We start from the raw sequence: 27,995 nt of genomic DNA, 5'->3' as shown, positions 1-27,995 counted from the left end.
AACAGGAGAGGAAATCGCATTTAATATAAAAAGTTGCTAATAGTAATTAAAGATCTGTATAACCCCAGCATATTTCTGAATACTAAACAAATCTATCGAGAATTGCACTATTCAATGAACGTATCACTCACATTAGTTGATATGTTTTCAGTGCACAAAATGGAACCATTTATTGTGATTATGAACAGAAAAAAAGAAATAATAATAGACGTTGCTAATCTTTGGTCCAATGGTATAATAATCCATCCGGTCCTTCTGCTAGGAAAATGGGAATTTTTGCAAACTAATATCATTGTCGTCAATGCCCATCCCCCCCCCTATTCCTTCCAATGGTATAAATGCATGATCTGCTTCTTGGAGATACCTGCACGGATCAATCACTGGAAACTCTCAGGGCAGCTTGGGTCATCTCAGGCAATAAAAAAAATAAATAAATAAAGAAGATTTGGGTGGTATTAGTTTCAAACTAATACTAAGGTTTACACCCGGCCTTATGAGTCAATGACTCCCCAAATGAATTAAATGAAGAATATGCAAACTCATGACCTACAAGAAGCATTTGGAAAGGGGAATTCTGTCTAACTAAAGAACAGCTGGTATTCCACCACCATGTTCAATAGACACTGTTAGGGTAGACATAATGCATAAAAAATGTGCAACAAACCACAATATCACCAACAATTATAAACAGAAATAAATAAAAAATACAGTATTTTTTTTTTTGCAACTATTATGCAATATAATTTCAGAAACCTGCTGTAAAAAGAATCACATTATAAAGCATTCTTACAGCATGATCTTGAGCTTACTACTGTTTTAGTATCTGTAGTGACCTCGGTTGGCCACCAGGTGGAGACTCAGTCATGTATAGACACAATTGTGCCGCGATTCTTGATTACATTCTCCGCAGGAATCCGTGCAGAGAGAGGGCACTTGATAAGGATGCACCATAACTTTCAGTCTATTTGTTAATAACCGGAAAAATCCAATCTATAAATTTTTTTATTTCTGTGGCCCATCCCCCCCCCCAAGTTCTCTATATGTCAGGGCCACTTTTATATAAATAGCAATCGTAACCACTTGAATAAATGAGAACAAATGGAATATTTATCCACATACGCACCCTGGACTGTACACCGTACACACACATAGGCAGCACCTTCTCTTAATCCAGACAAAACATAAAGGGGCAGATTTAGGAAACTGACGAAAAGGAAAAGGTCTCTGTTGCCCAATCAGAGTGCAGCTTTCATTTTTCAAGGGCAGAATATAAATTGAAAGCTGTGCAGTGATTGGTTGCTGTGAGCAACAAAACCACCTTGTTTTTTATAAAAGCAGTTTCATAACTCCTTCACGCCGTTTAACCCTTGCGCATCCATACCCCGGGCCACAGCCAGGCGCAGCACACACCGTGACTCTGCACAACCACGCTGCATTTATTAACGGATAGTAAACAAACGGATGGGGAAGTACTGAGTACACATTGCATCACCTGCCCTCATTTCTTTCAGTCACCCAAGAAGCTCACATGGAACCAGCCTCCACATACACGCTCCATTCACTGACTGAAAATGGCCAAACATCCTGCTTCCACAAAGAAACGATGTCTGCAGAAAGACGCACACAGTCATACGCAGACTCACAGACAACTACCCTGTCCCCCGTCCCATAAATTGCCCCGCTCCCTTGTCCGCCGGCAGCTCCTCACTTATCGCTTTGGAGGGTGTTGCTGCTGCTGCTGCCGCTGGGCTCTGGACAGCACCCTTAGGTGCCGAGTGCTCAGGAAGTAGATTCGAGCAATGAATCGCAGAGGAGCCCGGGGTGGCTGCTGTTGTTGACCATTGTTGCACCCCAAAGGTGGGACACCACATCCTGGGGACTGGGCAGATGGACCCTGAAAAGGAGACAGCACCTCCGCGGGGATCAACAATGCAGGTGCCATCCCACATGGCAGAGGAGGCAGGCGGAATACAGCAGGGGGCATCTGTGAAGGAGCAGCAGGGGATGGGATTGGTTGAACACTGGCCTGAGGGGTTTGATCTCTGGGATTGTGGGGTTTCTCCTTGGGGTTGGAAGGCAGTTTCCTTTCAGGGGGCATTTTGCTGGTTTGGATGGGCAGTTCTCGAGGTCGAGAAGGCTGTTTGCCCCCAGGCGCCACTTCACGAGGCTTCATTTGAGGATCCCGGTTTGGGGGCATTTTGGTGGGTTGAGGGACAGGCAAGGCCTGCTTAGGGGGCAGTTTTCTGGATTGTGGGGGAAGTTCCTGAAGCTTTGGGGCCAGGTTCTGGTCAGAGGGTAGTTTGGTGGGTTGTTGAGGGGGCAATTCCCGGTCGGGAGGCAGTTCTTGGTTTTGGGGGGTTGTGTCCTGTTCAAGAGTCTCTCCCAGAAGCTCAAGCAGCTTCTCATTCTGGATCCTGCGGATGTGACATTGAGCCCGTAGCAAATGGTAAGAATCCAGGAAAACAAGGAGAGGGAGGGAGCCCTCCAGGAACAACTGAGAGAGGGCCTAGTGTTGGGGGAGTGAGATGTCACAGATGTAAAGACATGCACGGCAAGAACATGACAGTGTAATGAAATCATTTCAGCCAGCAAAGATCCAAGAGCAATGGTGTGAGAAACGATGACATATACAAAGGGGGAGTTATAATGAATATGTGGAAAAGGGACCAATAGGGGGAAAAGGTTAAAGAAAAAGAGAGAAAAAGATTGCGTTAGATGTAGATGTTCAACAGGCCAAGGACCAGCTCATCTTTTATTTGATTGAAAACTACTAAGTTTTATAAGAATAACCTTTATTGTCACAAATCATAAAAAGTTGTATAACGCTGTAGTAAGGTTTAATTTACATAAATGCATAAAATAGTGCAGAACTTGGGTAGTTGCCAGAATGCCTAAAACTAATACGAGTTATGTCTCGTGCAGGGCATGGGGGGTGTAGCCTGGTGCACTGTAGTGATGAGCGAGTATACTCGTTGCTTGGGTTTTCCCCAGCACGCTCGGGTGATCTCCGAGTATTTGTAAGTGTTCGGAGATTTCGTTTTTGTTGCCTCAGCTGAATGATTTACGGCTGATAGACAGCTTGAATACATGTGGGGATTCCCTAGCAACCAGGCAACCCCCACATGTACTCAGGCTGGCTAATAGCTGTAAATCATGCAGCTGCGTCAACAAAAACTAAATCTCCGAGCACTTACAAATACTCGGACACCACCTGAGCGTGCTGGGGAAAACCCGAGCAACGAGTACAGTCGCTCATCACTAGTGCACAGGTCTCTCGTTGGGATTCATTGGAACTCTATATCAGGTCCTGCACAAACTTTCGCTGGAGTGTTTCTTTATAGGGACTTACCCACTACTGACATTTACCACTTGCCTACAGAACAGGTACTAAATTTCAGACCCCTGGGACCCCCACCGATTGCTAGAACAGGGGTCAGGCCTGCACCTTTCTACCCTGCTCTATGGGGCTGACACAACAGCGTAGGCCTGGATGTGGCTGTTTTCCATAGACCTCATAGAGAATGCTTGACCACCACTACTTTCAAAATTATAGCAATCAGTGAATACAGACCCCAATTATCAGATATTTATAACCAATTCTGTTATTAGGTGATAGGTGGTAAATGGTGTTAGATATGGAAGCCAATATGCTGTTTGATGGGAACGCTCCACCGATGATGGTGTGGTCATGTTTTCCGCTAACAATGCCCAATATACAATTATCTTCCTGAATGACTGATTCCTGGTCTTCTGCAGGACATGTCCATTTGCGGCTGTACATGGGCCATCCTTCTGCCTGGCATCATCCCGGTATATTTGCAGAAGTTATTTTACTGCTTCTTGGTTTACTCTATTACATCTGAACAGCCTTCACACTAACACGACTTATATTCTATGACTGCGTATTGTTTTTGGGCAATTAGTGCTTGACAAGTCGGAATCAGTAACACACACTGACCTCACATTCTGCCTCGGTGCTCTGCAGCTCCTCCTGCAGGTGACTGAGTGCAACATGTGGATTACATTCCTGCAAGAGGCACTCTACAAAAGACAAAGACAGGATTAGCGTCACTGGAATGACCGGACAAACCACATCACTACAATACTTTTATCATGTAAAATCAAAGTGTAATTAGGAGGAAATTTCATGCGTTTACGGAACAAATATCCATTTTTTTAATTGCATCTTATTTACAATCAAAACGAAAATGATAAAATGCCACATGCTACTGTCACAGCACTTTGATGCATTCAAGTCGTACTCAGTTGTATTACTGCTAAAGGCCCCGTCTCACATAGCGACGCTGCAGCGATACAGACAACAATGCAGATCGCTGCAGCGTCGCTGTGTGGTCGCTGGGGAGCTGTCACACAGACCGCTCTCCAGCGACCAACGATGCCGAGGTCCCCTGGTAACCAGGGTAAACATCGGGTTGCTAAGCGCAGGGCCACGCTTAGTAACCCGATGTTTACCCTGGTTACCAGTGTAAAATGTAAAATAACAAACAGTACATACTCACCTTCGCGTCCCCCGGCGTCCGCTTCCTGCACTGACTGAGCGCCGGCCCTAACAGCAGAGCGGTGACGTCACTGCTGTGCTGTACTTTCACTTTACGGCGGCCGGCAGTCAGTCAGTGCGGGAAGCAGACGGCAAGGGACCTGACGGACACCGGAATGTGAGTATGTACTGTTTGGTTTTTTTTACATTTACGATGGTAACCAGGGTAAACATCGGGTTACTAAGCGCGGCCCTGCGCTTAGTAACCCGATGTTTACCCTGGTTACCAGTGAAGACATCGCTGAATCCGTGTCACACACAACGATCCAGCGATGTCAGCGGGACCTCAATGATCAAAAAAAGGTCCAGGCCATTCCGACAAGACCAGCGATCTCACAGCAGGGGCCTGATCGCTGGTACGTGTCACACATAGCGAGATCGCTACTGAGGTCGCTGTTGCGTCACAAAACTTGTGACTCAGCAGCGATCTCGCTATGTGAGACGGGGCCTTAAGTCTTTGCCTTTCCTTTTGATTCGTTTAGACAAGCTGATAACCATAGATGAGTATTTGTTAGGGCTTGCTCACACCGCCGGGTCTGGTTGGCCTAAGAATGGTTGTTCTCTGATTCGGCTTGTGTAAGGCTGCATTCACACTTTGTAAGCAGAAAGTTCTTTTTGGCCATGGTGTTTATAAAATTGAAGCAAGACAATGTGGAAATGCATTGCGGACATAAGGTGTGAATGCAGCCCAGAGATGCCAACAGTCACCCCAAAACAAGCAAAACCCTCATTCGTTGTGTGATTTTAATGACAGAATTCGCGTTCCAATCTTTCAGTCTTTGTGTACAGAATTTTGGTTGGCCATTCCAAACAGGCCATTAAAGGGGTTGTTTCAACTTTTCTTTTTCCTCCAAGAATGCTTTGCCTCCCGGCTTCCTGCTCCACAAGGGTCAGTGCGTTTCCTGAAGATTGACAGTTCAGACCAATAGTATGGTTGCGCCATTGGTCTGAACCCAGGATGCTAGCAGAGGCAGAGGCAGAGTCACCCATAGTGTGGGAAGACTAAGTACAACACGAAGGAAAGAGGGGAAGGAAAGAGGGGAAGGAAGCCCAGACACTACGGAAAGGGTGAGTGGAGACCCCTAGGCCGATCTGATAACACCCTACCTGTCCTACCGTCCCTAAATTGGTTCCTCACCAATCGCCAAACAGGAAACCTAAGTCCTGTATCCCTAAAGCTAGGCCCGGTATAGGGAGGGAGAGGGGATGAGCACTAGTCAATCCTCACTGTAAACTAAAGACAAAAAGGTAGACAGACAAGGGGAATGAACTTAGCTTGAGCAGACTCAGAGAGGTAACACCAAACTTCCTCAAACAGCTCCAGAGAGGAAGTTAGCCGACTGCTATAGCTCCAAGCCTTCACAAGGGAAAAATGTGAATATCACATAACTCTCTGCCGCAGACTGGGGATTTATAAACACTCAGATCCAGGTGAGTCAACAAGAGCCAGAGGGAGGTTGCCGCTGGGTCCAAGAGTCAGAAGGATTAAGGAGGCGTCTGTAATGCCAAACGCAGAGACCTTCTGCAACCAGATGTAGTGCGACAGTCTGCTGCATCTGACATATCCGTGACAGGCAGCTTTACATCTGTAGAACGGGAGTATCACAGAGGGACTGAAGTTGGTCAGATCCGGCCAGCTTCAGAGCAATACTAGCATGTGCTTATGTATAAAGCCTTCTAGCAGTGCAAGGTGCTTACCTGAGACCACAGGGTGGCCGGTACCTAGGCAACAAGCTGTACACTATAAAATTAAAAATCTCTCCATTCTTGAAAATGTAGATAACTTTAAATAAAAAGTAAATTGCCAAGTTGTTTGTTGTTACATGCACTTTGCAATCTTAACCACATAAGAACTTGAGGCAACCTCTTTAAAAGGACTGCCGATTGGATTGTACATGGCCGATTGGAGGTCGTCAAAATGGTCCATTAGAAATAAAGATTGATAATGGTCTAGAGGTGATTTTTGTAGATTGGGTTGGGTTTCAAACCCATTTTTTTGTTATATTAATACAGACTAAATGCATTTTTCCATTCCGGCAAATAAAAAAATGCAGCTAAGTCAGTCCCCCCTCTGTCACAGCCGATATACAGCTTATATATATACAGCTTCTGAAATGGGCAAGCAGCCGGTCCACTTCACAACCAGCTCTGGGAATGTGCTAGCAGACAAATTGGCTCTCCTGTGTTGGACACAAACCGTAAAACAACTTCCTGAGATCGAAGCTTGTAACTGAAGGTTGGGGCACAGATGTAAAGCATACCTGTGGGCTCGTACCCATCACCGATTTTGGTCCAGAAAAGTCTGTGTCATGCAATTGATATGCGATTTACATGAGAGTACAATCCAATTTTAACACCTAGCATCCGATTGCAACATTATCAAAGAGATAGAGAGACACAAAAAGATATTGCTTTGTGTGTGTAGTTTACTGAACATGGTTTTTTTTAAATAAATAAATTCCTTTCGGAATTCCTTTTCCCCATGTCCTTTGAAAAGTTGGAAATTCATCTGCCGCATACAGTAAAATCACAGTGTGAACCAACAGAATAGATATATACACATAGATAAAAGGATGTCAGTCACATATATAATCAGTACAGTGCTTGTGTAGCTTACTGTACATGTATTTTTTTACAATATTGTTGTTTACTAGTTTAATTCTGTTACAGGGGACATTGGCTTCAGTATACTGGTAAATGACGTGAATATGGTTTAATTTAGGTAATTAAAGAAGTCTGTCATTCTTTCAATTAAAGGACTTAAATCTGGGTGTGTGTTTTTTTTTTTATACAATTTCACTATAGGGTTAGTAATGGGGGGCATCTATAAGATGGGGGGGGCTTGATGTCATCTGACAATACAATGGTGACATCAACCCCCAACTATCACCCCACCTGCCACCACACCAGGGCAAGTGGGATGAGCGAGGCCAAGTGCCAAAACTGGCACATCTTAGAGATGCCCCTTTTCTGGGGCGACTGTGAGCTGATGTTTTTAGTCTGAGAGGGACCAATATCCATGGCCTCTTCCTAGGATAATAATATCAGCCCACAGCTGTCTGCCTAGCCTTTACTGGTTATTAATTATAGGGGGGCCCTACGTCATCTTTTTGGGGGTATCTCATTTTAATTACCAAGAAAGGCTACGCATACTGCTGTGAGCCAATATTAATAGCCTGGTAAGCTCCATGGGTATTTCCCCCTTCCCAGTCTATAAACATCAGCCACCAGCTGTCCGCTTTCCCTCTGCTGGTTGATAAGATGTCAGGGGATACCACTCCATTTTTTTCAGAATATAATTTAGCATGTAAAAAAAAAAACACATGGACAGTAAGCTACACAAGCACTGTACTAATTATATATGTGACTGACATCTTTATAACTCTCTATTCTATGTGTATATCCTTATTCTATCGGGTCACGCTGTGACGCCTATGGTCCAGAATTTACTAATGTAATCTGGAGTGGTGCTACCAACGTAAGGTCCCTGCCCCTACTCTCATACTTACCAGCCACCGTCTTCATCTTGTATCAGTGCTGCTTGGTCGGTCTCCAGCAGTTTGTGATCTGTCAGATCGCTCCTGTATGATCCAGAAGTCACAATTCAATACAAGTCTATGAGAATCAGAACGACGCCAGAATGAGACTCTCATCCTGGTGAATAAGACGTTGTGGTCACTAGATCGCGGGCGGCACTGTAGCTGTGCCGGGAAGAGCTGAAGAGATCGGCAGGAAATTATATCACTAGGGTCAGGGAACTTAGATTAGTAGCACCACTCCGGTGCTGGAAAAGAAAAACGCTGGAGTGGTGCTTTAAAGACGGACTCTCACTACATCTGACATCCATTTCACTAAATATTGCATTTCCCATGAAATAGCATTTCTAGAGCATGTTTTTGTGTGTTGTTTTTTACTATATTGTGCATTTCTCTATTTTTACTCCTAAAAATTTATAAAGTATTGACTACTGGGCGTAACCTGCAACCTCATGAAAAAGTGCTCAATTACAATAATCATACAGATCTTTATTTATAGAGCACCAACATATCTCGTAGCATATTACAATTTGAGACGTTTCACGACAAGCAACCAAAACTTTAAAACAAAGCTACCGTTGATTTCATTCAATTATGTGCTTTATTCCATAGATCATAGCTTACAATCAAGAGGTGACGCGTTTTGGCTTCTATTCCGAAGCCGTTTTGAAATGAGCAGGGGATAGTTGTGGACAAAACGTTTATTCAGTGGATAGCTACGTTTCAAATTGTAACATACACATGAATGTTCAAGGGTTTTCATTAAGGGGAGAGCAGAAAAAGCCTCTTGCAGATACATCTGGCAACGACTTATCTGCTGGGAAAACAAAAGGATTGGGCAACTAAATTTATACTGCCCAATTCATATCTCCAAGATGATGATGGGGCCCAAATATGCATATACATCAGAATCTGCAGGTTTGGCAGGCTTTAGTGTAACACATATTGGAGCTTTCATTGTCTGGATGAAACAAACCCCTAAACCACCCAGTGTTATTGTATGATTGATTATTGGGGTGTTTGGGGTAATGGGTTATACAAGTGAACAAATTTTACAGAATGCCAATGAATTTCCATCTGCATACATATTTCTACTGTTTGAGATGTAGGAGGAGATTGGTCAAAACTGGTGCAAAGGAGAAGAGGCCTATTTTGTGGAGTAGCTTTTGACCAATCAAATTCCTTCTTACATTTCCCAATGACATGTCAATGCTTAACTCTGATTGGCTGCCATAAGCATCATCTCCCCCTGTCTTTGCACACTGCTGTCAATCAAGAAGCCAAAAAAATTAGTAAGTAATGAAACAAATTGTCATCAATAAAACCATTTTAGTCTCCATAGACATAATGATAAAAAGTAATCGATATTTACGATCACTAAATACTATCCTTAAGGTACCGTCACACTAAGCGACTTTGCAGCGAGAACGACGACGATCCGTGACGTTGCAGCGTCCTGGTTAGCGATCTCGTTGTGTTTGACACGCAGCAGCGATCTGGATCCCGCTGTGATATCGCTGGTCGGAGCTAGAAGTCCAGAACTTTATTTCGTCGCTGATCACCCGCTGTCATCGCTGGATCGGTGTGTGGGACACCGATCCAGCGATGTGTTCACTTGTAACCAGGGTAAATATCGGGTTACTAAGCGCAGGGCTGCGCTTAGTAACCCGATATTTACCCTGGTTACCATTGTAAAAGTAAAAAAAAAAAAAAAAACACTACATACTCACCTTCTGATGTCTGTCACGTCCCCCGCCGGCGGCTTCCCTGCACTGAATGTGTCAGCGCCGGCCGTAAAGCAGAGCACAGCGGTGACGTCACCGCTGCTGCCGGCGCTGACACATTCAGTCAGTGCAGGAAGCTCTCGGCAGCAGCGCGTAACCCTGTGGACGCCGGCGGGGGACGTGACAGACATCAGAAGGTGAGTATGTAGTGTTTTTTTTTTTACTTTTACAATGGTAACCAGGGTAAATATCGGGTTACTAAGTGCGGCCCTGCACTTAGTAACCCGATGTTTACCCTGGTTACCCGGGTGCTGCAGGGGGACTTGGACATCGTTGAAGACAGTTTCAACGATGCCGAAGTCGTTCCCCTGATCGTTGGTCGCTGGAGAGAGCTGTCTGTGTGACAGCTCCCCAGCGACCACACAACGACTTACCAACGATCGCATCGCTGGTCGTGATCGTTGGTAAGTCGTTTAGTGTAACGGTACCTTTATACCTACTGGCAACCAACCTCTCTTAGAATAGAAAACCCTATCCTCACGATAATGTGATTGCTGCGGGTCCGGCTCCTGACACTGCAGTTGTAACCATCAGAGAGCACTTACTTAGTGGGACCAAACAGGAAGACACTTCTGCACTAGAACGACATACAGGTGCTTCTCAAAAAATTAGAATATCATCAAAAAGATACAAAAAGTGAAACTCATTATATAGAGTCATTACAAACAGAGTGATATATTTCAAGTGTTTATTTCTGTTAATGTTGATGATTATGGCTTACAGCCAATGAAAACCCAAAAGTCATCATCTCAGTAAATTAGAATACTTTGCTTGAAAATTGTTTTTAAAATCTGAAATGTTGGCCTACTGAAATGTATGTTCAGTAAATGCATTCAATACTTGGCTGGGGCTCCTTTTGCATCAGTTACTTCATCAATGCGGCGTGGCATGGAGGCGATCAGCCTGTGGCACTGCTGAGGTGTTATGGAAGCCCAGGTTGCTTTGATAGCAGCTTTCAGCTTGTCTGCACTGTTGGGTCTGGTGTCTCTCATCTTCCTCGTGACAATAACCCATAGATTCTCTACGGGGTTAAGGTCAGGCGAGTTTGCCGGCCAATCAAGCACAGTGATACTGTTGTTTTTAAACTAGGTATTGGTACTTTTGGCAGTGTGGACAGGTGCCAAGTCCTGCTGGAGAATGAAATTTCCATCTCCAAAAAGCTTGTCGGCAAAGGGAAGCATGAACTGCTCTAATATTTCCTGGTAGACGGCTGCTTGACTTTGGTCTTGGTAAAATACAGGGGACCTACACCAGCAGCAGATGACATGGCTCCCCAAACCATCACTGATTGTGGAAACTTCACACTAGACCTCAAGCATCTGGGATTGTATGCCTCTCCACTCTTCCTCCAGACAACACCTTGGACCACTGAGCAACAGTCCAGTTCTTTTTCTCCTTGGCCCAGGTAAGAAGCTTCTGGCATGCGACACTTGTAGCCCATGTCCTGGATACGTCTGTGTGTGGTGGCTCTTGAAGCAATGACTCCAGCACCCACCAGTCCACTTCTTTGTGAACCTCCCCAAAATTTTTCAATTGCCTTTTCTTAACAATCCTTTCAAGGCTGCAGTTATTCCGGTTGTTTGTGCACCTTTTTCTACCACACTTTTTCCTTCCACTCAACTTTCCATTAATATGCCTGGATACAGCACTCTGTGAACAGGCAGCTTCTTTAGCAATGGCCTTTTGTGGCTTACCCTCCTTGTGGAGTGTCATTGACTGCCTTCCGGACATCTGTCAACTCAGCAGTCTTCCCCATGATTGTGGAGCCTATTGAAACAGACTAAGGGATCTTTTTAAATGCTTAGAAATCCTTTGCAGGTGTTTTTTAATTATTCTAATTTACTGAGATAATGACTTTTGGGTTTTCATTGGCTGTAAGCCATAATCATCAACATTAAAGGGAACCTGTCACCCCGTTTTTTCCGTATGAGATAAAAATACTGTTAAATAGGGCCTGAGCTGTGCATTGCAATAGTGTATTTTGTGGACCCCGATTCCCCACCTATGCTGCCGAAATACGTTACCAAAGATGCGAACTCTGCTTCAGGAAAATGGCCGCCGCGATCTCCATCTGCGCACGCGCGGCATCCCGCGGCCATTTTCCTGAAGCCGCGGCCAGCAGAGCGCCGCTTCTGCGCACGCGCGGCCAAAGGAAGATGGCCGCCCCCACCGATCACCAATGAAATAGCACACATCGCGCTCTTTTCACTCCCCTGTGCAGTGGATTCGGGACCTTGGACATGCGCACACCACTACGCCACCAACGGAAAACTAAGCAAGATCTGGGGGAAGACACCACGCCCATCTGACCAGACCAGCCTGATTGACAGGCGAAAACGACTACTTTGGTAACGTATTTCGGCAGCATAGGTGGGGAATCAGGGTCCACAAAATACACTATTGCAATGCACAGCTCAGGCCCTATTTAACAGTATTTTTATCTCATACGGAAAAAACGGGGTGACAGGTTCCCTTTAACAGAAATAAACACTTGAAATAGATCAGTCTGTTTGTAATGTCTCTATATAATATACGATTTTCACTTTTTGTATTGAAGAATTGAAATAAATTAACTTTTTGATAATATTATAATTTAGTGAGAAGCACCTATATAATTGGGGTTGTCTTGCACACTAGATTATGTTAAAGGGGTTTTCTGGGCCCACAGATTATTAAAGCATTGCAAAGTTTATCAGAAATGATGAACATTCATAATCTACTTGCTGCTACAATTCTGCTCTGTCCTTGTGGTGATGTGACCTCCAGTTAGTTACTTCTTGCTACAGTCTGTGCATAGTACAGAGCAGAGATTTCCTGTCTGTGCTTTGAACCACCCAGCCAGCAACTCTGCAGTGAACACTGAAGGCTGATGTCATGGCTGTGATCTGCAAGTTTAGAGTGACTGGGAATGTGCACAGGAAGGGAGGAAGAGCTGGAAGAAGACACAGACATTGTGGAATCCACACAAAATGTACCGTATTTTTCAAACTATATTCCCCCCCAAACTTGGGAGGAAATCTGGGGTGTGTCTTATAGTCGGGGAGGTGGCGGTCAAGCGGGGGTCACAGAAGGCAAGAGCAGGGTCGCCAGAAAGCTGGCAGTGGCAGGAGTGGGGTGATGCTGCGGGCCCTGGGCTGGGAAGAGGGAGGTGTCCCGGTGGCGTGAAGAAAGAGAGGCAGGAGTGGAGTCTTTTAGGAAAATGGTGCCGGTGTCGACACATGCACAGATTTAGATCTTAGCTCAATGACAAGCGGATATCTCAATCTGTGAACGCGCCACCTCCGGCGCCATTTTACTGAAGACAACTACAATGTGAATGGGTGCAAGTGCTGCCCGCAGTTAGGACTGTGCCAGAGTGAAATTTAAAACAGTAACAAGATACTGACACTAGAGGCAGCCGAGGAGCCAGAGCAGAGTCAAAGACCCTACCAAAACTCCCGCTCCACAGCCCCAAACAACCAGGCTATGGATTTTTACAGTGAAGGTACCTATTTAACCAGTAGGACAGCACTTTTATGCCCATACATTTAGTTTGACATGCCTGATCCTGAAGACAGGTTCAAAAATGCTTTTCCCCAACCTAGGTGCGTCTAATGATCCAAAAAATACTGTAATCTTATCTTGTGACTTGGCAGTAGGGGACAGTGCTAGACTAAATTAGAGTAAAGTAATATATTATATGACTCACTGCTCCACTACAGTACTTCTAAAACAGCCAGTGACAGCAGTAGAGGGTCAGAAGGTAAAGTGGGAGGAATGTCAGCAAGGAGAAACTATGCAAGGAACAATTTATCTATCTTGAGACTGTATAAGAGTCTCTAGAGGGTGCTTTGTAAGTGGAGAAGACGAGCACTGAGGATGGGAGTGTGCGAGATGGGGACAGGTAGATCACTGCCTTTTGGGAAATATAATCTAAAGACTCAGAGGGAGAGCTGGCAGGATGTTCATGACGTAAATAAACCCCAAGAATGACTGCAGCGGGCTGAAGAGGAGCTAAAAAATAAAAATAAATGTAACAGGGGAGTAAACTCATATGTCACTCACTACAAAGCCCTGTATATGCATCACAAGTACATTAAAAGTTCAATAAGATATGGTCCCATTTGGTCTCCAACAGAACAACAGTTCAGTAATATGGAAAGTTTCACTTATAAAAATTGTAAAAGAAATTGAACCTCTAAATAAAAAAAGCAAGGGGAGATTCTTTCTTTGAATAAAGCAGGGGAGGGGAACCTCAGGCCCCAGGGCCATTTAAGGCCCTCAATGACCTTTTATCAGGCCCCCCGAGCAGATTCCCAGGGACCACATTCTTGGGCAGGGTGGTGTATTTTGATTGCCACCAGCTCATTAATTTCTTCTTACTCTGTGAGCACACACACACAGTGTTCACTACTGACCACTGAAGGGCATGCAATGAAAGATTACGTCCTGAAACTAGTGCCAGAGTCAGGATGTACTTTGTGGGAGGAGTTTGTACGGCCCCCGAAGGATGGTATAAATATCAAAATGGCAGGAAAAAAAAAAAAAAAAAAAAAAAAAGATTCCCCACCTCTGGAATAAAGGGAGAGTTGTACAAATTACTCATGGGCTCTGTGTTGTGAATTCCGCTCTTGGGCTCCCTCCGGTGGTTGTAAGTAGCACTTTTGTGAATTCTGCTCTTGGGCTCCCTCCTGTGGTTTTGAGTGGTATAGCTGCTTCTTGGATTTAGCATCAGCAGCTGCTCCCACTGATCGTCTTTCTGGCTCGGCTATTTTAGTCTGGCCTTATTCCTCAATCAATGCCAGTTGTCAATTGTTCCTGCTTGGAGCCACTGCTCTTTTGGATTTCCCTGACACTCTGTCCAGTTCAGCAAAGATAAGTCCTTTTGTCCTTTTGCAGTCCACTTGTTGTGGACTTTATTGTTCAGCACATTCTATGTTTTGCTCATTTGTCCAGCTTATCAGTATGGATCTATTCAGCTAAGCTGGAAGCTCTGGGCTGCAGTTTTTGCCCTCCACACCTTTAGTCAGGTGTGGAGATTTTTTGCATATCTCTGCGGTGGACTTTTTCTAGTTTTTATTACTGACCGCACAGTGTTTCTTTCCTTACTGTCTATCTAGCTAGAATTGGCCTCCTTTGCTAAATCTTGTTTCATACTACGTATGTTATTTCCTTCTCCTCTCACAGTCAATATTTGTGGGGGGCTGTCTCATCCTTTGGGGATTTTCTCTGAGGCAAGATAGCTTTCCTGTTTCTACCTTTAGGGGTAGCTAGTTCTCCGGCTGTGACAAGGTGTCCAGGGAGTGACAGGAACATCCCACGGCTACTGCTAGTGTTGTGTTAAGATCAGGAACTGCGGTCTGTATAGTTACCACCTACCCAGAGCTAGTCGCATGTCGCTCCTAAATTACCAGTCCATAACACTCTGAGTTCCAATATAACATAAAGGTAAACGTTTACCATACTATACCTTTGCTGCCAAAGTTATTTTAGCAATGTTTGTACAATTTAAAAATGTAGAGTATTGTTGTACTTGCATTTCTTTTTATTATATTTGTGGGGTTTTTTTTATAAAAAATTTCAGTTGCTATTAGTGTTAAAATAACAAAACTTAAAATAAAAAAAAAAGGGAGAGTCAGGGACTCATTAAAGGGACGGCCTGATTGTTTTCAGTTGGTTTTTTTGTGTCTAGGCAATGACTCATTGATCGGTGGGGTGGGGTGGGAGTCTCAACGCTGGGACTTAGTACAAAGGTGAATTTTAATACCTGACAAGGAACTTTTATCCCTGTTAGGCCGGGGTCACACTAGAGAGGAATATGGATGAGGGAGAGCCGCAAAAATCAACGCATTGCACACAGACCAATGTTTCTCTATGGGGCTGCTTCCATCAGCCTTATATTTCTCGGCCGTATTTTACGGGCTGAGAAAATCGTAGCATGCTGCGTTTGTTAGCATATTGTGCAAAAAAATCCGCCAGTGAAAGTCTATGGGGGTGAGAAAAATACGGATTACACGCGGACCATCAGTGTTACTTGCGAGAAATACGCACCGGTGTTCTATAGAAAAGCTGGTAATTCAGTGCGGTGTACAGTAAAATCACACTGACAGGTTAGAATAGAGAAAATAAATGTCTACACATAGTATAGATAGATAGATAGATAGATGTCATTATGTCATTGACACACACACACATATATATATATTTATATTTAATACAGAGCTAGATAGCATAAAAGCCGGTAATTCACTTGCCGGCTTTTGCTATCTCCTTATCAAACCCGACAGGATATGAGACATAGTTTACATACAGTAAACCATTTCATATCCCTTATATCTTTACATATTCCTCACTAATAATGTTAGTAGTTTGTGTGTGTAAAATTTGGGAGCTCTAGGTGTTAACATAAAGGCTTAAATCACGGAAAAACTGGCGTGGGCTCCCGCACAATTTTCTCCGCCAGAGTGGTAAAGCCAGTGACTGAGGGCAGATATTAATAGCCTAGAGAGGGACTGTGATTATTGCCCCCCCCCCCCCCCCCCAGGTTAAAAACATCTGGCTCCAGCCACCCCAGAAAAGGCACATCTGTAAGGTGCGCCTATTCTGGCACTTAGCCACTCTCTTCCCACTCCCGAGTAGCGGTAAAGGGATATGAGGTAATAAGGGGTTAATGTCACCTTGCTAATGTAAGGTGACATTAAGCCAGGTTAATAATGGAGAGATGTCAATAAGACACCTATCCATTATTAATCCAATAGTAATAAAGGGTTAAAAATACACACATTATGAATAAAGTATTTTAATGAAATAAACACATGGGGTTTTAATATCTTTATTGTATGCTCAATCCAACTGACGACCCTCGTCTTCTGAAAAAAAAGGAAAATAAAAAAGCAACAATATCCCATACCTGTCCGCCGTACAGTCATGTCCCACGATGTAAATCCATCTGAAGGGGTTAAAGAAATTTACAACCAGGAGCCTGCTAGTGCAGCTGCCCCTGGCTGTAAAAACTGGGGAATGAATGGAATGCAGCTTTGTTGACTTGTGTTGCCATCACAGAATCTGCGCACCCTGGTGGTATAAACTCATGAACTCTAGCGTGAGAAAATATTCCCACTCTACAGTTCATATGACTTTCTGCCACTAGGGGGCGCAGCTTCTATGACGGGCGGCACCGCAAGTCAACGAAGCTGCATTCCATTCATTCCCCAGTTTTTACAGCCAGAGGCGGCTGCATTAGCAGGCTCCTAGCTTTAAATTTATTTAACCCCTTCAGATGGATTTACATCGTGGGACATGACTGTACGGCAGACAGGTATGGGATGTTGTTGCTTTCTTATTTTCATTTTTTTTCAGAAGAAGAGGGTCGTCAGTTGGATTAGGCGTGCAATAAAGATATTAAAACCCCATGTGTTTATTTATTTCACTGAAATACTTTATTCATAATGTGTGTTTATTTTTAAACCTTTATTACTATTGGATTCATAATGGATAGGTGTCTTATTGACATCTCTCCATTATTAACCAAGCTTAATGTCACCTTAAATTAGCAAGGTGACATTAACCCCTTATTACCCCATATCCCACCGCTACAGGGGAGTGGGAAGAGAGTGGCTAAGTGCCTTTTCTGGGGTGGCTGGGGGCAGATGTTTTTAGCCAGGGGGGCCAATATCCATGGTCCCTCTATAGGCTATTAATATCTGCCCTCAGTCACTGGCTTTCCCACTCTGGCAAAGAAAATTGTGCGGGAGCACACGCCAGTTTTTTTCCGTGATTTAAGCCTTTATTTTAACACCTAGAGCTCCCAAATTGTGCACACACAAACTACTAACATTATAACTGAGGAATATCTAAAACTATAATGGATATGAGATGGTTTACTGTATGTAAACCATGTCTCATATCCTGTCGGGTTTGGTAAGGAGATAGCAAAAGCCGGCAATAGAATTACCGGCTTTTCTGCTATCTAGCTCTGTATGAAAAATATATCTATATATATATATATATATAATCGTCTAAAGGGCACTTCCGTCTGTGTGTCTGTCTGTCTGTTTGTCACGGAAATTCTGTGTCGCCGATTGGTCCCGCCGCGACCAATCAGCGACGGGCACAGTCCGGCCACGAATTCGCCCCTTCCTAATCTCTGTCAGTGCCCCCTCCATACTTCCCTCCAGTCAGTGCTCACACAGGGTTAATGGCTGCGTTACACCATGTTATTTTTTATTTTAATTCTTTTTTTTTTTTACAGGGATACGGTGCCCACATTGCTATATACTACGTGGGCTGTGTTATATACTACGCGGGCTGTGCTATATACTACATCGCTGTGCTATATACTATGTGGGCTGTGTCATATGCTGCGTCTCCGTGCTATATACTACGTGGGCTGAGCAATATATTACGTGGCTGTGTTATATACTACGTGGGCTGTGCTATATACTACGTAGCTGTGCAATATACATGGCTGGGCAATATACTACGTGGCTGTTATATACTACGTGGGCTGTGTTATATGCTGCGTCTCCGTGCTATATACTACGTGGGCTGAGCAATATATTACGTGGCTGGGCAATATACTACGTGGCTGTGTTATATACTGCGTGAGCTGTGCTATATACTACGTGAGCTGTGCTATATACTACGTGAGTTATGCTATATACTATGTAGCTGTGCAATATATTACGTGGCTGGGTAATATACTGCGTGAGCTGTGCTATATACTATGTGGTTGTGTTATATACTACGTGGGCTGTGCTATATACTACTATATCATTCCCTCTTTGAGAAAGCCACGCGAAACGCGCGACAGGGGGGTATCCAGGGTCCCAGGCACTGGTCACTTCACCATGGGTAAGATACCTTGCACCTGATATGCACCACAATTGTTTTTGTTTCCTTCCTGTATGGAGGACACTTGTCTACATGGAAACTAGTACTACTTTTTGCTGTATGGTGGTTCATATTGTATGCTAATGTAAGCCAGTCACATACGGGCGTACACCATACCATTGTGTGTCAATAGTGGTGCTTCTTATTTATTTATACCATGGTGACATTATGAATATACAGCTCTGTGCCTGGGATTAGGATGTTTTTCTACTAGGGTCTCCTTGCTTCTACGTATTTATTTCTAAATCACGGTTTTTACTAATTGTTGTAATAAAAAAATACTGATTTTATACCAATCTTGTATAGAACTCCAATTTTTTGTTGTCTTGATTATCTGGAGTATACCTTACTGTCCTTATATATACATGGGTAGAGTTAGATATTTATTTACAACTACATGTTTTATGTGGGATCCCTGTCATCTCTGTGGGTGTGTTTTCTGTGCTATATACATGGCTGGGCAATATACTACGTGGCTGTTATATACTACGTGGGCTGTGTTATATACTACATGGCCTGTGTTATATACTGCGTGGGCTGTGTTATACACTGCATGGGCTGTGTTATACACTGCATGGGCTGTGCTATATACTACGTGGGCTGTTATACACTGCGTGGGCTATGCTATATACTACGTGGGCTGTGCTATATACTACGTGGGCTGTGCTATATACTACGTGGGCTGTGCAATATGTTACGTGGGCTGTGCTATATGCTACGTGGGCTGTGCTATATGCTACGTGGCCTGTGTTATATACTAAGTGGCCTGTGTTATATACTATGTGGCCTGCGCTATATGCTACTGGGCTGTGCTATATGCTACGTGGGCTGTGGTATATGCTACTTGGCTGTGGTATATTTCTTTGCTGTATCTGTGCATCATGAATCGTGGTATGTGTTAAAGAGGGGGCCCACTGAGACTCTTTCGCCCGGGGCCCTCAAAAACCTGGAGCCAACCCTGGCTTCACTGATTGGTCACACCCGGCCGGCCGCGAACAATCAGCGGCAGGCACAGTCCGGCCGCGAATAGGCCCACAATTTGAAGCACGCTTCGCTAATTGGTCGCGCCCCGGCCGGCCGAATCCTGTGTATAAATTGCATTATTCTGAAAACTTCATAAATAAACTACATACATATTCTAGAATACCCGATGAGTTAGAATCAGGCCACCATCTAGTGTATATATATACTGTATATATGTTTTCACAAATATTTGAGCCCATGGATCCATTCTATGTCCATTTTGCAAGCTGGCGAAAAAATCTCGCCGTACGGATGCCATACGGATGACACACGGGTAATTTTTGGAGTAAAAAAAAAATTGCATCCTCGCATTGAATATGGATCACTGTTCAGGAACATTTCTGCGTATCTCTGCTGTAAAAAAACGACCGTATTTTGATACGTTAGGTGTGACCCCGGCCTTAGAATGGAGCAGCAGTGCACATGCCCAACCACTGCTCCATTCATGCTCTATGGATCTCCTCAAAAAAGCTCCTGTCAAACCCAGACTGATCAATAAAGTTATCATCTAAAATGACAATAGGTGATAACTTTTTTTTTTTTTCCACTGGAGAACCTCTTGAAATAGCAAACTAGCATTTAGTACAAGGTATATACAGTACACTCTTCACCCAAGCTACACACTAAGCACTAAGGGGTTCATTCATCATTGTTTTTGTGCCTTTTCCCCTCCCGAGTAAAAAATGCTTCTCCTTGGTGTAATCAGTTCAGCACTATGGCCATAGTTTTAGTTATCCAAGTGTTTAATCCTAATCATTTGTAACTTTTTGAAATGTAATAACATTGTGCAATTGTACTCTAGTATCCTAGTAAAGAACAAAAACATTTCTTTTATTCTAAAAAGGTGTAAAATAGCCAAAAAGAATAAGTATTTTTTTTTTCATCTGCACCAATTCATCAAATGTTGTGTGCCCCTTTTCCATGAAATTGGCACATAATCCAACAGTGTAAAAACAAAAACAAGCCAAAAAAATTATTTAAAACAAACTTGTCAACTGTTTTGTCTGATATAAGATATGGCCACTGCCTTTCAGGACTGATATGCAGCATTCTATAATGCTGCAGATAAGCCCCCGATCCGACATGCAAGATAAGAAAAATATGTTTCATTATACTCATCTGCAGGGCGGTCCGGTCCGATGGGTGTCTTCCTGCGATGTCGCCCACCTGTTGCTTCACAGGCTCCCCGGCATCGCACTCCGGCACAGGCGCACTTCTCTATCCTGTTGAGGGCAGAGCAAAGTACTGCAGTGCGCAGTCACCAGGAAAGGTCAGAGCGGCCCGGCGCCTGCGCACTGCAGTCCTTTACCAGACCACCCTGAAGGGGAGTATAATAAAACATAATTTTGTTATCTTCCAGGTTGGACCGGGGCTTATGTACAGCATAACAGAGTTCTGTACATAAGCCCTGAAAGGCGGTGGCCGCATCTTATATCGGCCAAAACTGCTGACAGGTTCCCTTTAAAGAAAACACAAATGATGAATCGAGGCCTAAGGGTATATTTCCATGGGACAGATGTTTTCCACAAGACTTCCACAAGAAAGCACAGGGAAAACCGCCACAAATCCACATTTCAGGCTAGATTTGTCTTGATAGGGCAAAGTAAATTAAAAACACAATCCTCACTTCGCATTGTGCTTCTGCGATTCCTTTGGCTTGTCTCGTGTCGGTCTCGGTATAACTCAGCCTCCTGTGAAGACCTCCGATCTATAGGACCACAGCAGCCCGTGACTGCCAGCAGTGGTCACTTGGAATGTCAGCACAGGAAGCTAGGCTGTATCGGCAACCAACTAAGGGGACCCATTCTACTATCTTAATTCTAAAAGTAGAGTAAGTTGAGAATGTGACAGCATTAGGCAATGGGTTTTGCAAATTTTAGCCAAAATTGGACATAATGGAAACGATAAGATCATCCCTACCTGGGACTACTGTAGTAGGAAGCAAAAGTATCTAACACGACCCCAAAAAATTAAGAACACATTTTCAATATTCAGGTAATCAGTAGAAATGTAAAAAAATAAATGTTTTTTCTTCATCTTTGGATTCAAATATTAGAAGTAATGAGCAGAATCTCTATCTCATGAGGGAAATCATTCTAATTGGCAGATCAGTCTGGCACAAGGACGCACTGATAGAACAGCACTCACGGATTTTTCGTAGTTTCCCACGACAAGATGCACACGTCTCGCGCAACAGCTGGTACTTGATTGCCAGGTTGGCTTTTCCCGTCTCCAGACGTGGGCGAAGGGACAAGTTTTTCTGAGCAAGCTCAAAGTTAGAGGCCAAAGAGGTTCTTCTCTCCTCCTGGAGAGACTGCGCCTACGGGAGAAAGACAGAGATATGGTAACAGACACAGAGCGCAGAAGCACAAAACTGAAATGAGATGAAATAAGCTTCTCGGTACATGAAGAACGACGTTTAAATATTTGGTAACTGCAAAAATTTTAAGAACTGAGACCATGGAGAATTTTTAATGATTTTTTTTTTTTTTATTGTTTTTACCACTACTGATTCCCATGGAGCACTCGTCTTAAGATGCACAAACACATTAGAGTTAGTTAAACCAACAGATTTCAGTGAGAAAGTCTGACGTGTCTGGTGGTCTCCTGGTTATCCCATTGTGCCATTAAAAGTCCATTTGAGGACTTGTGGGAGGGAGAGCTGTTCCAGAAAAATAGCTTAATGGGCATTTGGCCGAGCAATATTGAAAGTGTATGGGCACCTTCAGGGTGAATTTGGTCACTGACATAGGACAGAGGGACCGCAGGGTGACTGATGGTCTGGAGAGATGTCAATCACGCATGTCCAATTTCGCACTGCCGATTTTATTGTTCTCCCAGAGATAAGCCGCTGGGCAACGTGTTAGTTGGCGGCCTTCTCACCGTCTCACTGAAAACACACACATGCTTGACTAAACGAGCACTCCTGTGTATGGGAGAGTATTGTGTGACTGACAGCTGTCTAATATGTATGGCCAGCTTTATTTCCAACAATGGAAGAGTCCACAGGATAGGTGATACCTTGCTGACCACTGGGGCCTACCTGATGAGGTCAAGAGAGGTTGTCTGAAATGCTGCATTCTATTAGATCAGTGGCCATATTCCATTTATGGGACTGCCAGAGTTAAGCAAGTACAGTCTCTGGATGTCCCACGGTCAGTGGCTGCACATATTAAAGCCATGTTCTCTGACTCGGTGGTGGTTCCAGTGATCAACAAGGAAAAATGTGATCGGAAGAGTTGGTGCCATTCAATCCCTGTCCAGCGGCCAGGTCAGTGATCTGTGGCCACTACACATGGGCCCAGAGAAATGCCTCCTACCCCAGTATCCACGGCTCTTCGCTCTTCTTTTGGTTAGCCTGCATGGTGAGACATCACTAGGTGTTGCGAATCAATTTGCACCAACTCAATTGAAATGTGATGACTTGCGAAGATTGCAATAATCCTTTACGTTTTTGATCTTCGATGAAACCCTTTATCAATATGAAAGCCTGTTATATGTACACCAGAGGCCTAACTAGGTAAGAACTGTCAGTCCTAGTTGCCATAAGGCTGAGAGGAAGAAACAGGCCACACTGCCTTGTCCAGGCCATTTAGATACAGGAATAGGGAGTACTTGCCAACCCTCCCAGAAGTTCGGGAAGGAACATGTGATTCCCACAAAAATAGAGACCTACCGAATGCCACACAAATCTCCCACAAGGCAGAACTTATTTTCATTACCATGAAGCTGACACCTGGCATCCAGATTCACATTCAGTGCCAGGATCAGGAAAGAGTGACTACCACATTGAGCTCGACATTGACATAATTATTATTGTTCTCAGTATATTACACATTTATAGCAAACATTATACAAGCACCATAAACATATTTGTATGAAATCCTACTTTAGCTTATGGCTTTGTATATATTTTTGACAATTACTGTGACCATTCTGCTTTTAGCCACATCTGGGGACATCTCAGGTGCCATGTACTCAATGCATCAAGAAGTTTGCATCGGTCACTCATGTTTCTTGGACTGTTTTCCAATGATGTCCTTATAAATTCTCATTGCAGACCACCAAAAAAGTCATGTTAGCCTTTATATTAATGTAGCCAACTTTACTGCCTGCAATATTTTGTTCATATTCATCTCCTGGAGATCCAAACTGGGGCTAGATTTCTAAGTGCCAAGTGTTCCCCCTTCATTAATGGGTATCTGGTCTGTGATGCCAATTACATTTAGGGATTTGAGATATTGCGAATCGATTCGCAGGGTCTGGTCCATCGTCCACATCAGTGATATGTGATCGCTGGACGGGAGCCCTGAGAACCGTGTCCTACCTCAAGGCATCTGCAGCTCTTCTTTCAATTTGATGGCCAAGCCGGCAAATTAAAAAGAGCGGCGGATGCTGTCAGGTAGGAAGAGGTTTTCAGGGCTCCTGTCCAGCGATCACATATCACTGATGTGGACGATGCTCCAGGTCATGATTGATTTGCACCAACTCTCCTCTGGATATTTTAAAAGGAAGGGGAAAAAATTCATAGTAAACTAAAATTCAATTTCCACTCCGCTCTGGAGTGCGGGTGCCAGAGCTTGGTTTTAACCTGCGAGACTCGGCCGTATCTCACTGTATGTGATCCCGGCCTCAGGCTAGGACTACACAGCAACTTTGGCCACCACACATTGACTAACACGCACACGTCACATAGCCAAAAATTGCAGTATGCTGCTGCTATATCGCAGCATGATGCAAGTGAATAGGTTCACATTGTGACTCGCAAGGTGTTGTGATCGTAACAAGCAAGTGACAAAAAGTTGGATCTAGTTGGATAATTTGTGACTTGCTTATTGGGGTACCATGTGGGTCCAATGTGACCCCATTTACATGCAATATTCTGCAATGTAGTAATGACAAAGCGATCGTTAACCGTATGCCACAGTAAAAATCGCCGCTGAGCCCCATCCTTACACATAATTGTAATGATATTGAAGTCCTGAATCGGTATAGTCACACATGGAGATTCACTACGATTTATCCAACTGTAAAATCCATTTCATAGATCAGTATGCAAATGATTTCTGCAAGACCCATCCACGTGAACTGGGAGTCTTAGAAACTTCGGCAACCAAGCAGACATGTGTGAACATACCCTTACCGATATAATCTCTGTCCTATCAGGATCTGTTTAAAAGTTCCGTGACAGATTGTGCCGAAAATACGGGACAAACCAGCACAGCACTTATTTGGCCTACGAGAGACCATTGCTCCATTGCTGGGGTCCGACATGTAAACAGAATGACGCCGAGGTGAACACAGGCTAAGAATTACAAAATTGTATTTTACCACTTGGCATCTTAAGGAAACTATAGGGTTCCTAATAAGCAGTTTAAGGATCAGATCAACCACAATATCATGTCTAGACAGCGGTCACACTTTTTGTATATATTTTTCCTTTTTTATTAAAAACTGATTCTGACGTGACTGTCATTAGCCGTTATATGCTGGAGTGCCTCAGTCATGATCACAATCTTTATAGGATTTATCACAGTGGTTTTTTTTTCTTGTTTTTTTTTTATTGAGGTCAGGGTGACGGACGGACAAAACTAATGTAAATATGATATTAGTTTAGATCATTTGCAGATTCATAAAAATATATATCTATGCTCTTTTACTGCCACCGAATAGGTCATGTGTGTTCCCAAGATCCAAGAAACATTCCCTAAAGAAGTTAATCTCATCCCAAGGTCCAGGAAACATTCCCTACAGAAGTAAATCTCATCCCAAGGTCCAGGACACATTCCCTACAAAAGTAAATCTCATCCCAAGGTCCAGGACACATTCCCTACAGAAGTAAATCTCATCCCAAGGTCCAGGAAACATTCCCTACAGAAGTAAATCTCATCCCAAGGTCCAGGACACATTCCCTACAAAAGTAAATCTCATCCCAAGGTCCAGGACACATTCCCTACAGAGGTAAATCTCACACCAAGGTCCAATAAACATTCCCTACAGAGGTAAATCTCATCCCAAGGTCCAGTAAACATTCCCTACAGAGGTAAATCTCATCCCAAGGTCCAGTAAACATTCCCTACAGAGGTGAATCTCACCCCAAGGTCCAGTAAACATTCCCTACAGAAGTGAATCTCATCCCAAGGTCCAGGACACATTCCCTACAGAGGTGAATCTCACCCCAAGGTCCAGTAAACATTCCCTACAGAAGTGAATCTCACACCAAGGTCCAGTAAACATTCCCTACAGAAGTAAATCTCATCCCAAGGTCCAGTAAACATTCCCTACAGAGGTGAATCTCACCCCAAGGTCCAGTAAACATTCCCTACAGGAGTAAATCTCACCCCAAGGTCCAGGAAACATTCCCTACAGAAGTGAATCTCATCCCAAGGTCCAGTAAACATTCCCTACAGAAGTGAATCTCATCCCAAGGTCCAGTAAACATTCCCTACAGAGGTGACTCTCACCCCAAGGTCCAGTAAACATTCCCTACAGGAGTAAATCTCACCCCAAGGTCCAGGAAACATTCCCTACAGAAGTGAATCTCATTCCAAGGTCCAGGAAACATTCCTTTAAGTAAATCTCATCCCGGTGGAAAACGTTTAGAGCCCTGGACAAGTGTTCCCGTACTGGGACGTTACCTGGTAAAGGGACAGAGATGGTAAATATTTCTTGGAGGATATTTTGAACTGCTCCTAGTGCTGTAAGTACCACTCACATTGCTGCACCTAGTGCCAGTGTATATCAGCAGAACACAGAGTAACATGACAGGGACACGTGGAAGACAGACCGCTGCCAAATTCCCATTGTTTAGAACCAGACTGATCTTATGGTCACTTGTCGTCAATGATTATTGTGATGTCTATGGCTGGAAGACAGAAATCCCACAAGGCACAATGCAGGAATACACAGAAACGACAGACATAAAAGACACAAGTGAAAGGTGACGTGTGTAACACACCAAACACGGGGAAGAGAGGGAACACGGAGGACAGAAATGAGGAGAGAAAAGGGAACAAAGGAAAGATGTAAGGGGAGGGAGACGTAAAGAATAGACAAAAAAGCCAGCCTGAGAGCTTAGCTCCCCGATCCAAAGCATGTCCCCATGGGCCGGCCAGAGTGGCCAGCAGTGCCGTGTAGGGTACGTGATCCAGCACACAGATGTACACCCCGGCCTCCACACAAAGAACGCTACAGGTTCACAGAGCTACAGGCAGAGGAGCAGTATGTGGGTGGTAAAGGCCTAGTCTGTGCCCATACACATAAACATGGGCAGAGAAGCCGGAGAGCCGGGCACCAGCCAGCACGTAGACAAGGTGTGGAGAGCCCCTCATCCTCAGGATGGCAGGGATGCAGGCCCTGGCAGTAATAGGACATGCATGGCACATCCTCCAGCTGTCTACACCCAGTCTATTTACTAACAAGCCAATGGCCGGGCACAGATGTGGGCACAATGTCTGCTGCTCATCCGCTGCCTGCTCCTCAGAACAATGAAAATGCAGTGATTGCAGGTAATCATTCCTGCATGGGAAACACAGGGCCTAGAGCCAGCAGGCAGCCAGCCCTGCCATCTGCCCCAGCCTGGCCCGCACCTCCGCGGAGGGGCATGCACTCCCGGTGCATGCACTCCCGGTGCGGGGGCTGTGGAGGAGCGGGCGGCTGCACGGGGTGACGGGCCGGGGAGGCTCAACAGGCAGGGTCTGCAGGTGATGTATGGACATAGCAGCACACAGCTGTCTGCACACAGCAGCCCACTACCTGCTCGCTCAGGCGGACGATGCGCTGCAGTTTGCCCTCGTCCTGCAGAAGCTGCCGGAGCTGCTCGGTGCTCAGCACCCCGAATCGGTCCGATGGGCTAGAGCCGCCGCCGCCGCTGCTGCTGCCGGCCTCCGGGGAAGGATCAGTACGGGCGGCGGGCTTCGAGCTGCCTGGCTCCGAGGACAGGTGGGGGCGGGTGACCCCCGGCTTGGCGTTATCGTGCTCCGGGGACGGATGGGAGCGGCTCCCCGGGTTCATGCTGCCGGGCTCCGGGTCCACTCTCAATCCCGCGGTCCCCGCAGTCTGCAGCGGGGGGCGCAATACCCGGAGCGGCCACCAGAGGGCGCCCGGAGTCTTCTCTATGTGTCCAGCTCGCAGTGTAATAGCTGCCGCCTGGAGCTGTGTCTGCCTATACACAGAGCTAAATATACCCCAGCCCTGCACAGAAATAAATATATATATCCAGGC

The 27,995-nt window shown here is 44.6% G+C and overlaps 1 protein-coding gene across 2 annotated transcripts; it reads right to left on the bottom strand.

Annotated features, from left to right (window-relative positions):
* VPS37D (VPS37D subunit of ESCRT-I) lies at positions 1-27,944 on the bottom strand. Of its 2 annotated transcripts, XM_077294521.1 has the most exons (5): positions 27,528-27,944; positions 21,921-22,092; positions 6,257-6,280; positions 3,959-4,041; positions 1-2,506 (listed from the first exon to the last, which is right to left on the bottom strand). In XM_077294521.1, exons 1-5 carry the CDS (start codon positions 27,783-27,785, stop codon positions 1,709-1,711), a joined length of 1,335 nt encoding a protein of 444 aa, XP_077150636.1. In that variant the 5' UTR covers positions 27,786-27,944; the 3' UTR covers positions 1-1,708. The 2 variants fall into 2 exon arrangements, with proteins under 2 accessions (XP_077150636.1, XP_077150637.1); XM_077294522.1 differs by lacking the exon at positions 6,257-6,280 and having other exon boundaries at positions 27,528-27,942.
* Between the last annotated feature and the right edge of the window lie 51 nt (positions 27,945-27,995).

Source organism: Ranitomeya variabilis, chromosome 3 (assembly GCF_051348905.1).
Source record: "Ranitomeya variabilis isolate aRanVar5 chromosome 3, aRanVar5.hap1, whole genome shotgun sequence".
Taxonomy (NCBI): Eukaryota; Metazoa; Chordata; class Amphibia; order Anura; family Dendrobatidae; genus Ranitomeya; species Ranitomeya variabilis.
Note: the sequence above shows the minus strand (reverse complement) of the source record. Positions and strands in the feature narration are given on the sequence as shown.

Coding starts and splice junctions, on each gene's coding strand:
- VPS37D (XM_077294521.1), bottom strand. CDS start 27,785: ATGAACCCGGGGAGCCGCTCCCATCCGTCCCCGGAGCACGATAACGCC. Junction 4,042..6,256: donor CGGCCACCCTGTGGTCTCAG/GTAAGCACCTTG, acceptor TGTCTTTTGTAG/AGTGCCTCTTGCAGGAATGT. Junction 2,507..3,958: donor GCACCGAGGCAGAATGTGAG/GTCAGTGTGTGT, acceptor CCCCAACACTAG/GCCCTCTCTCAGTTGTTCCT.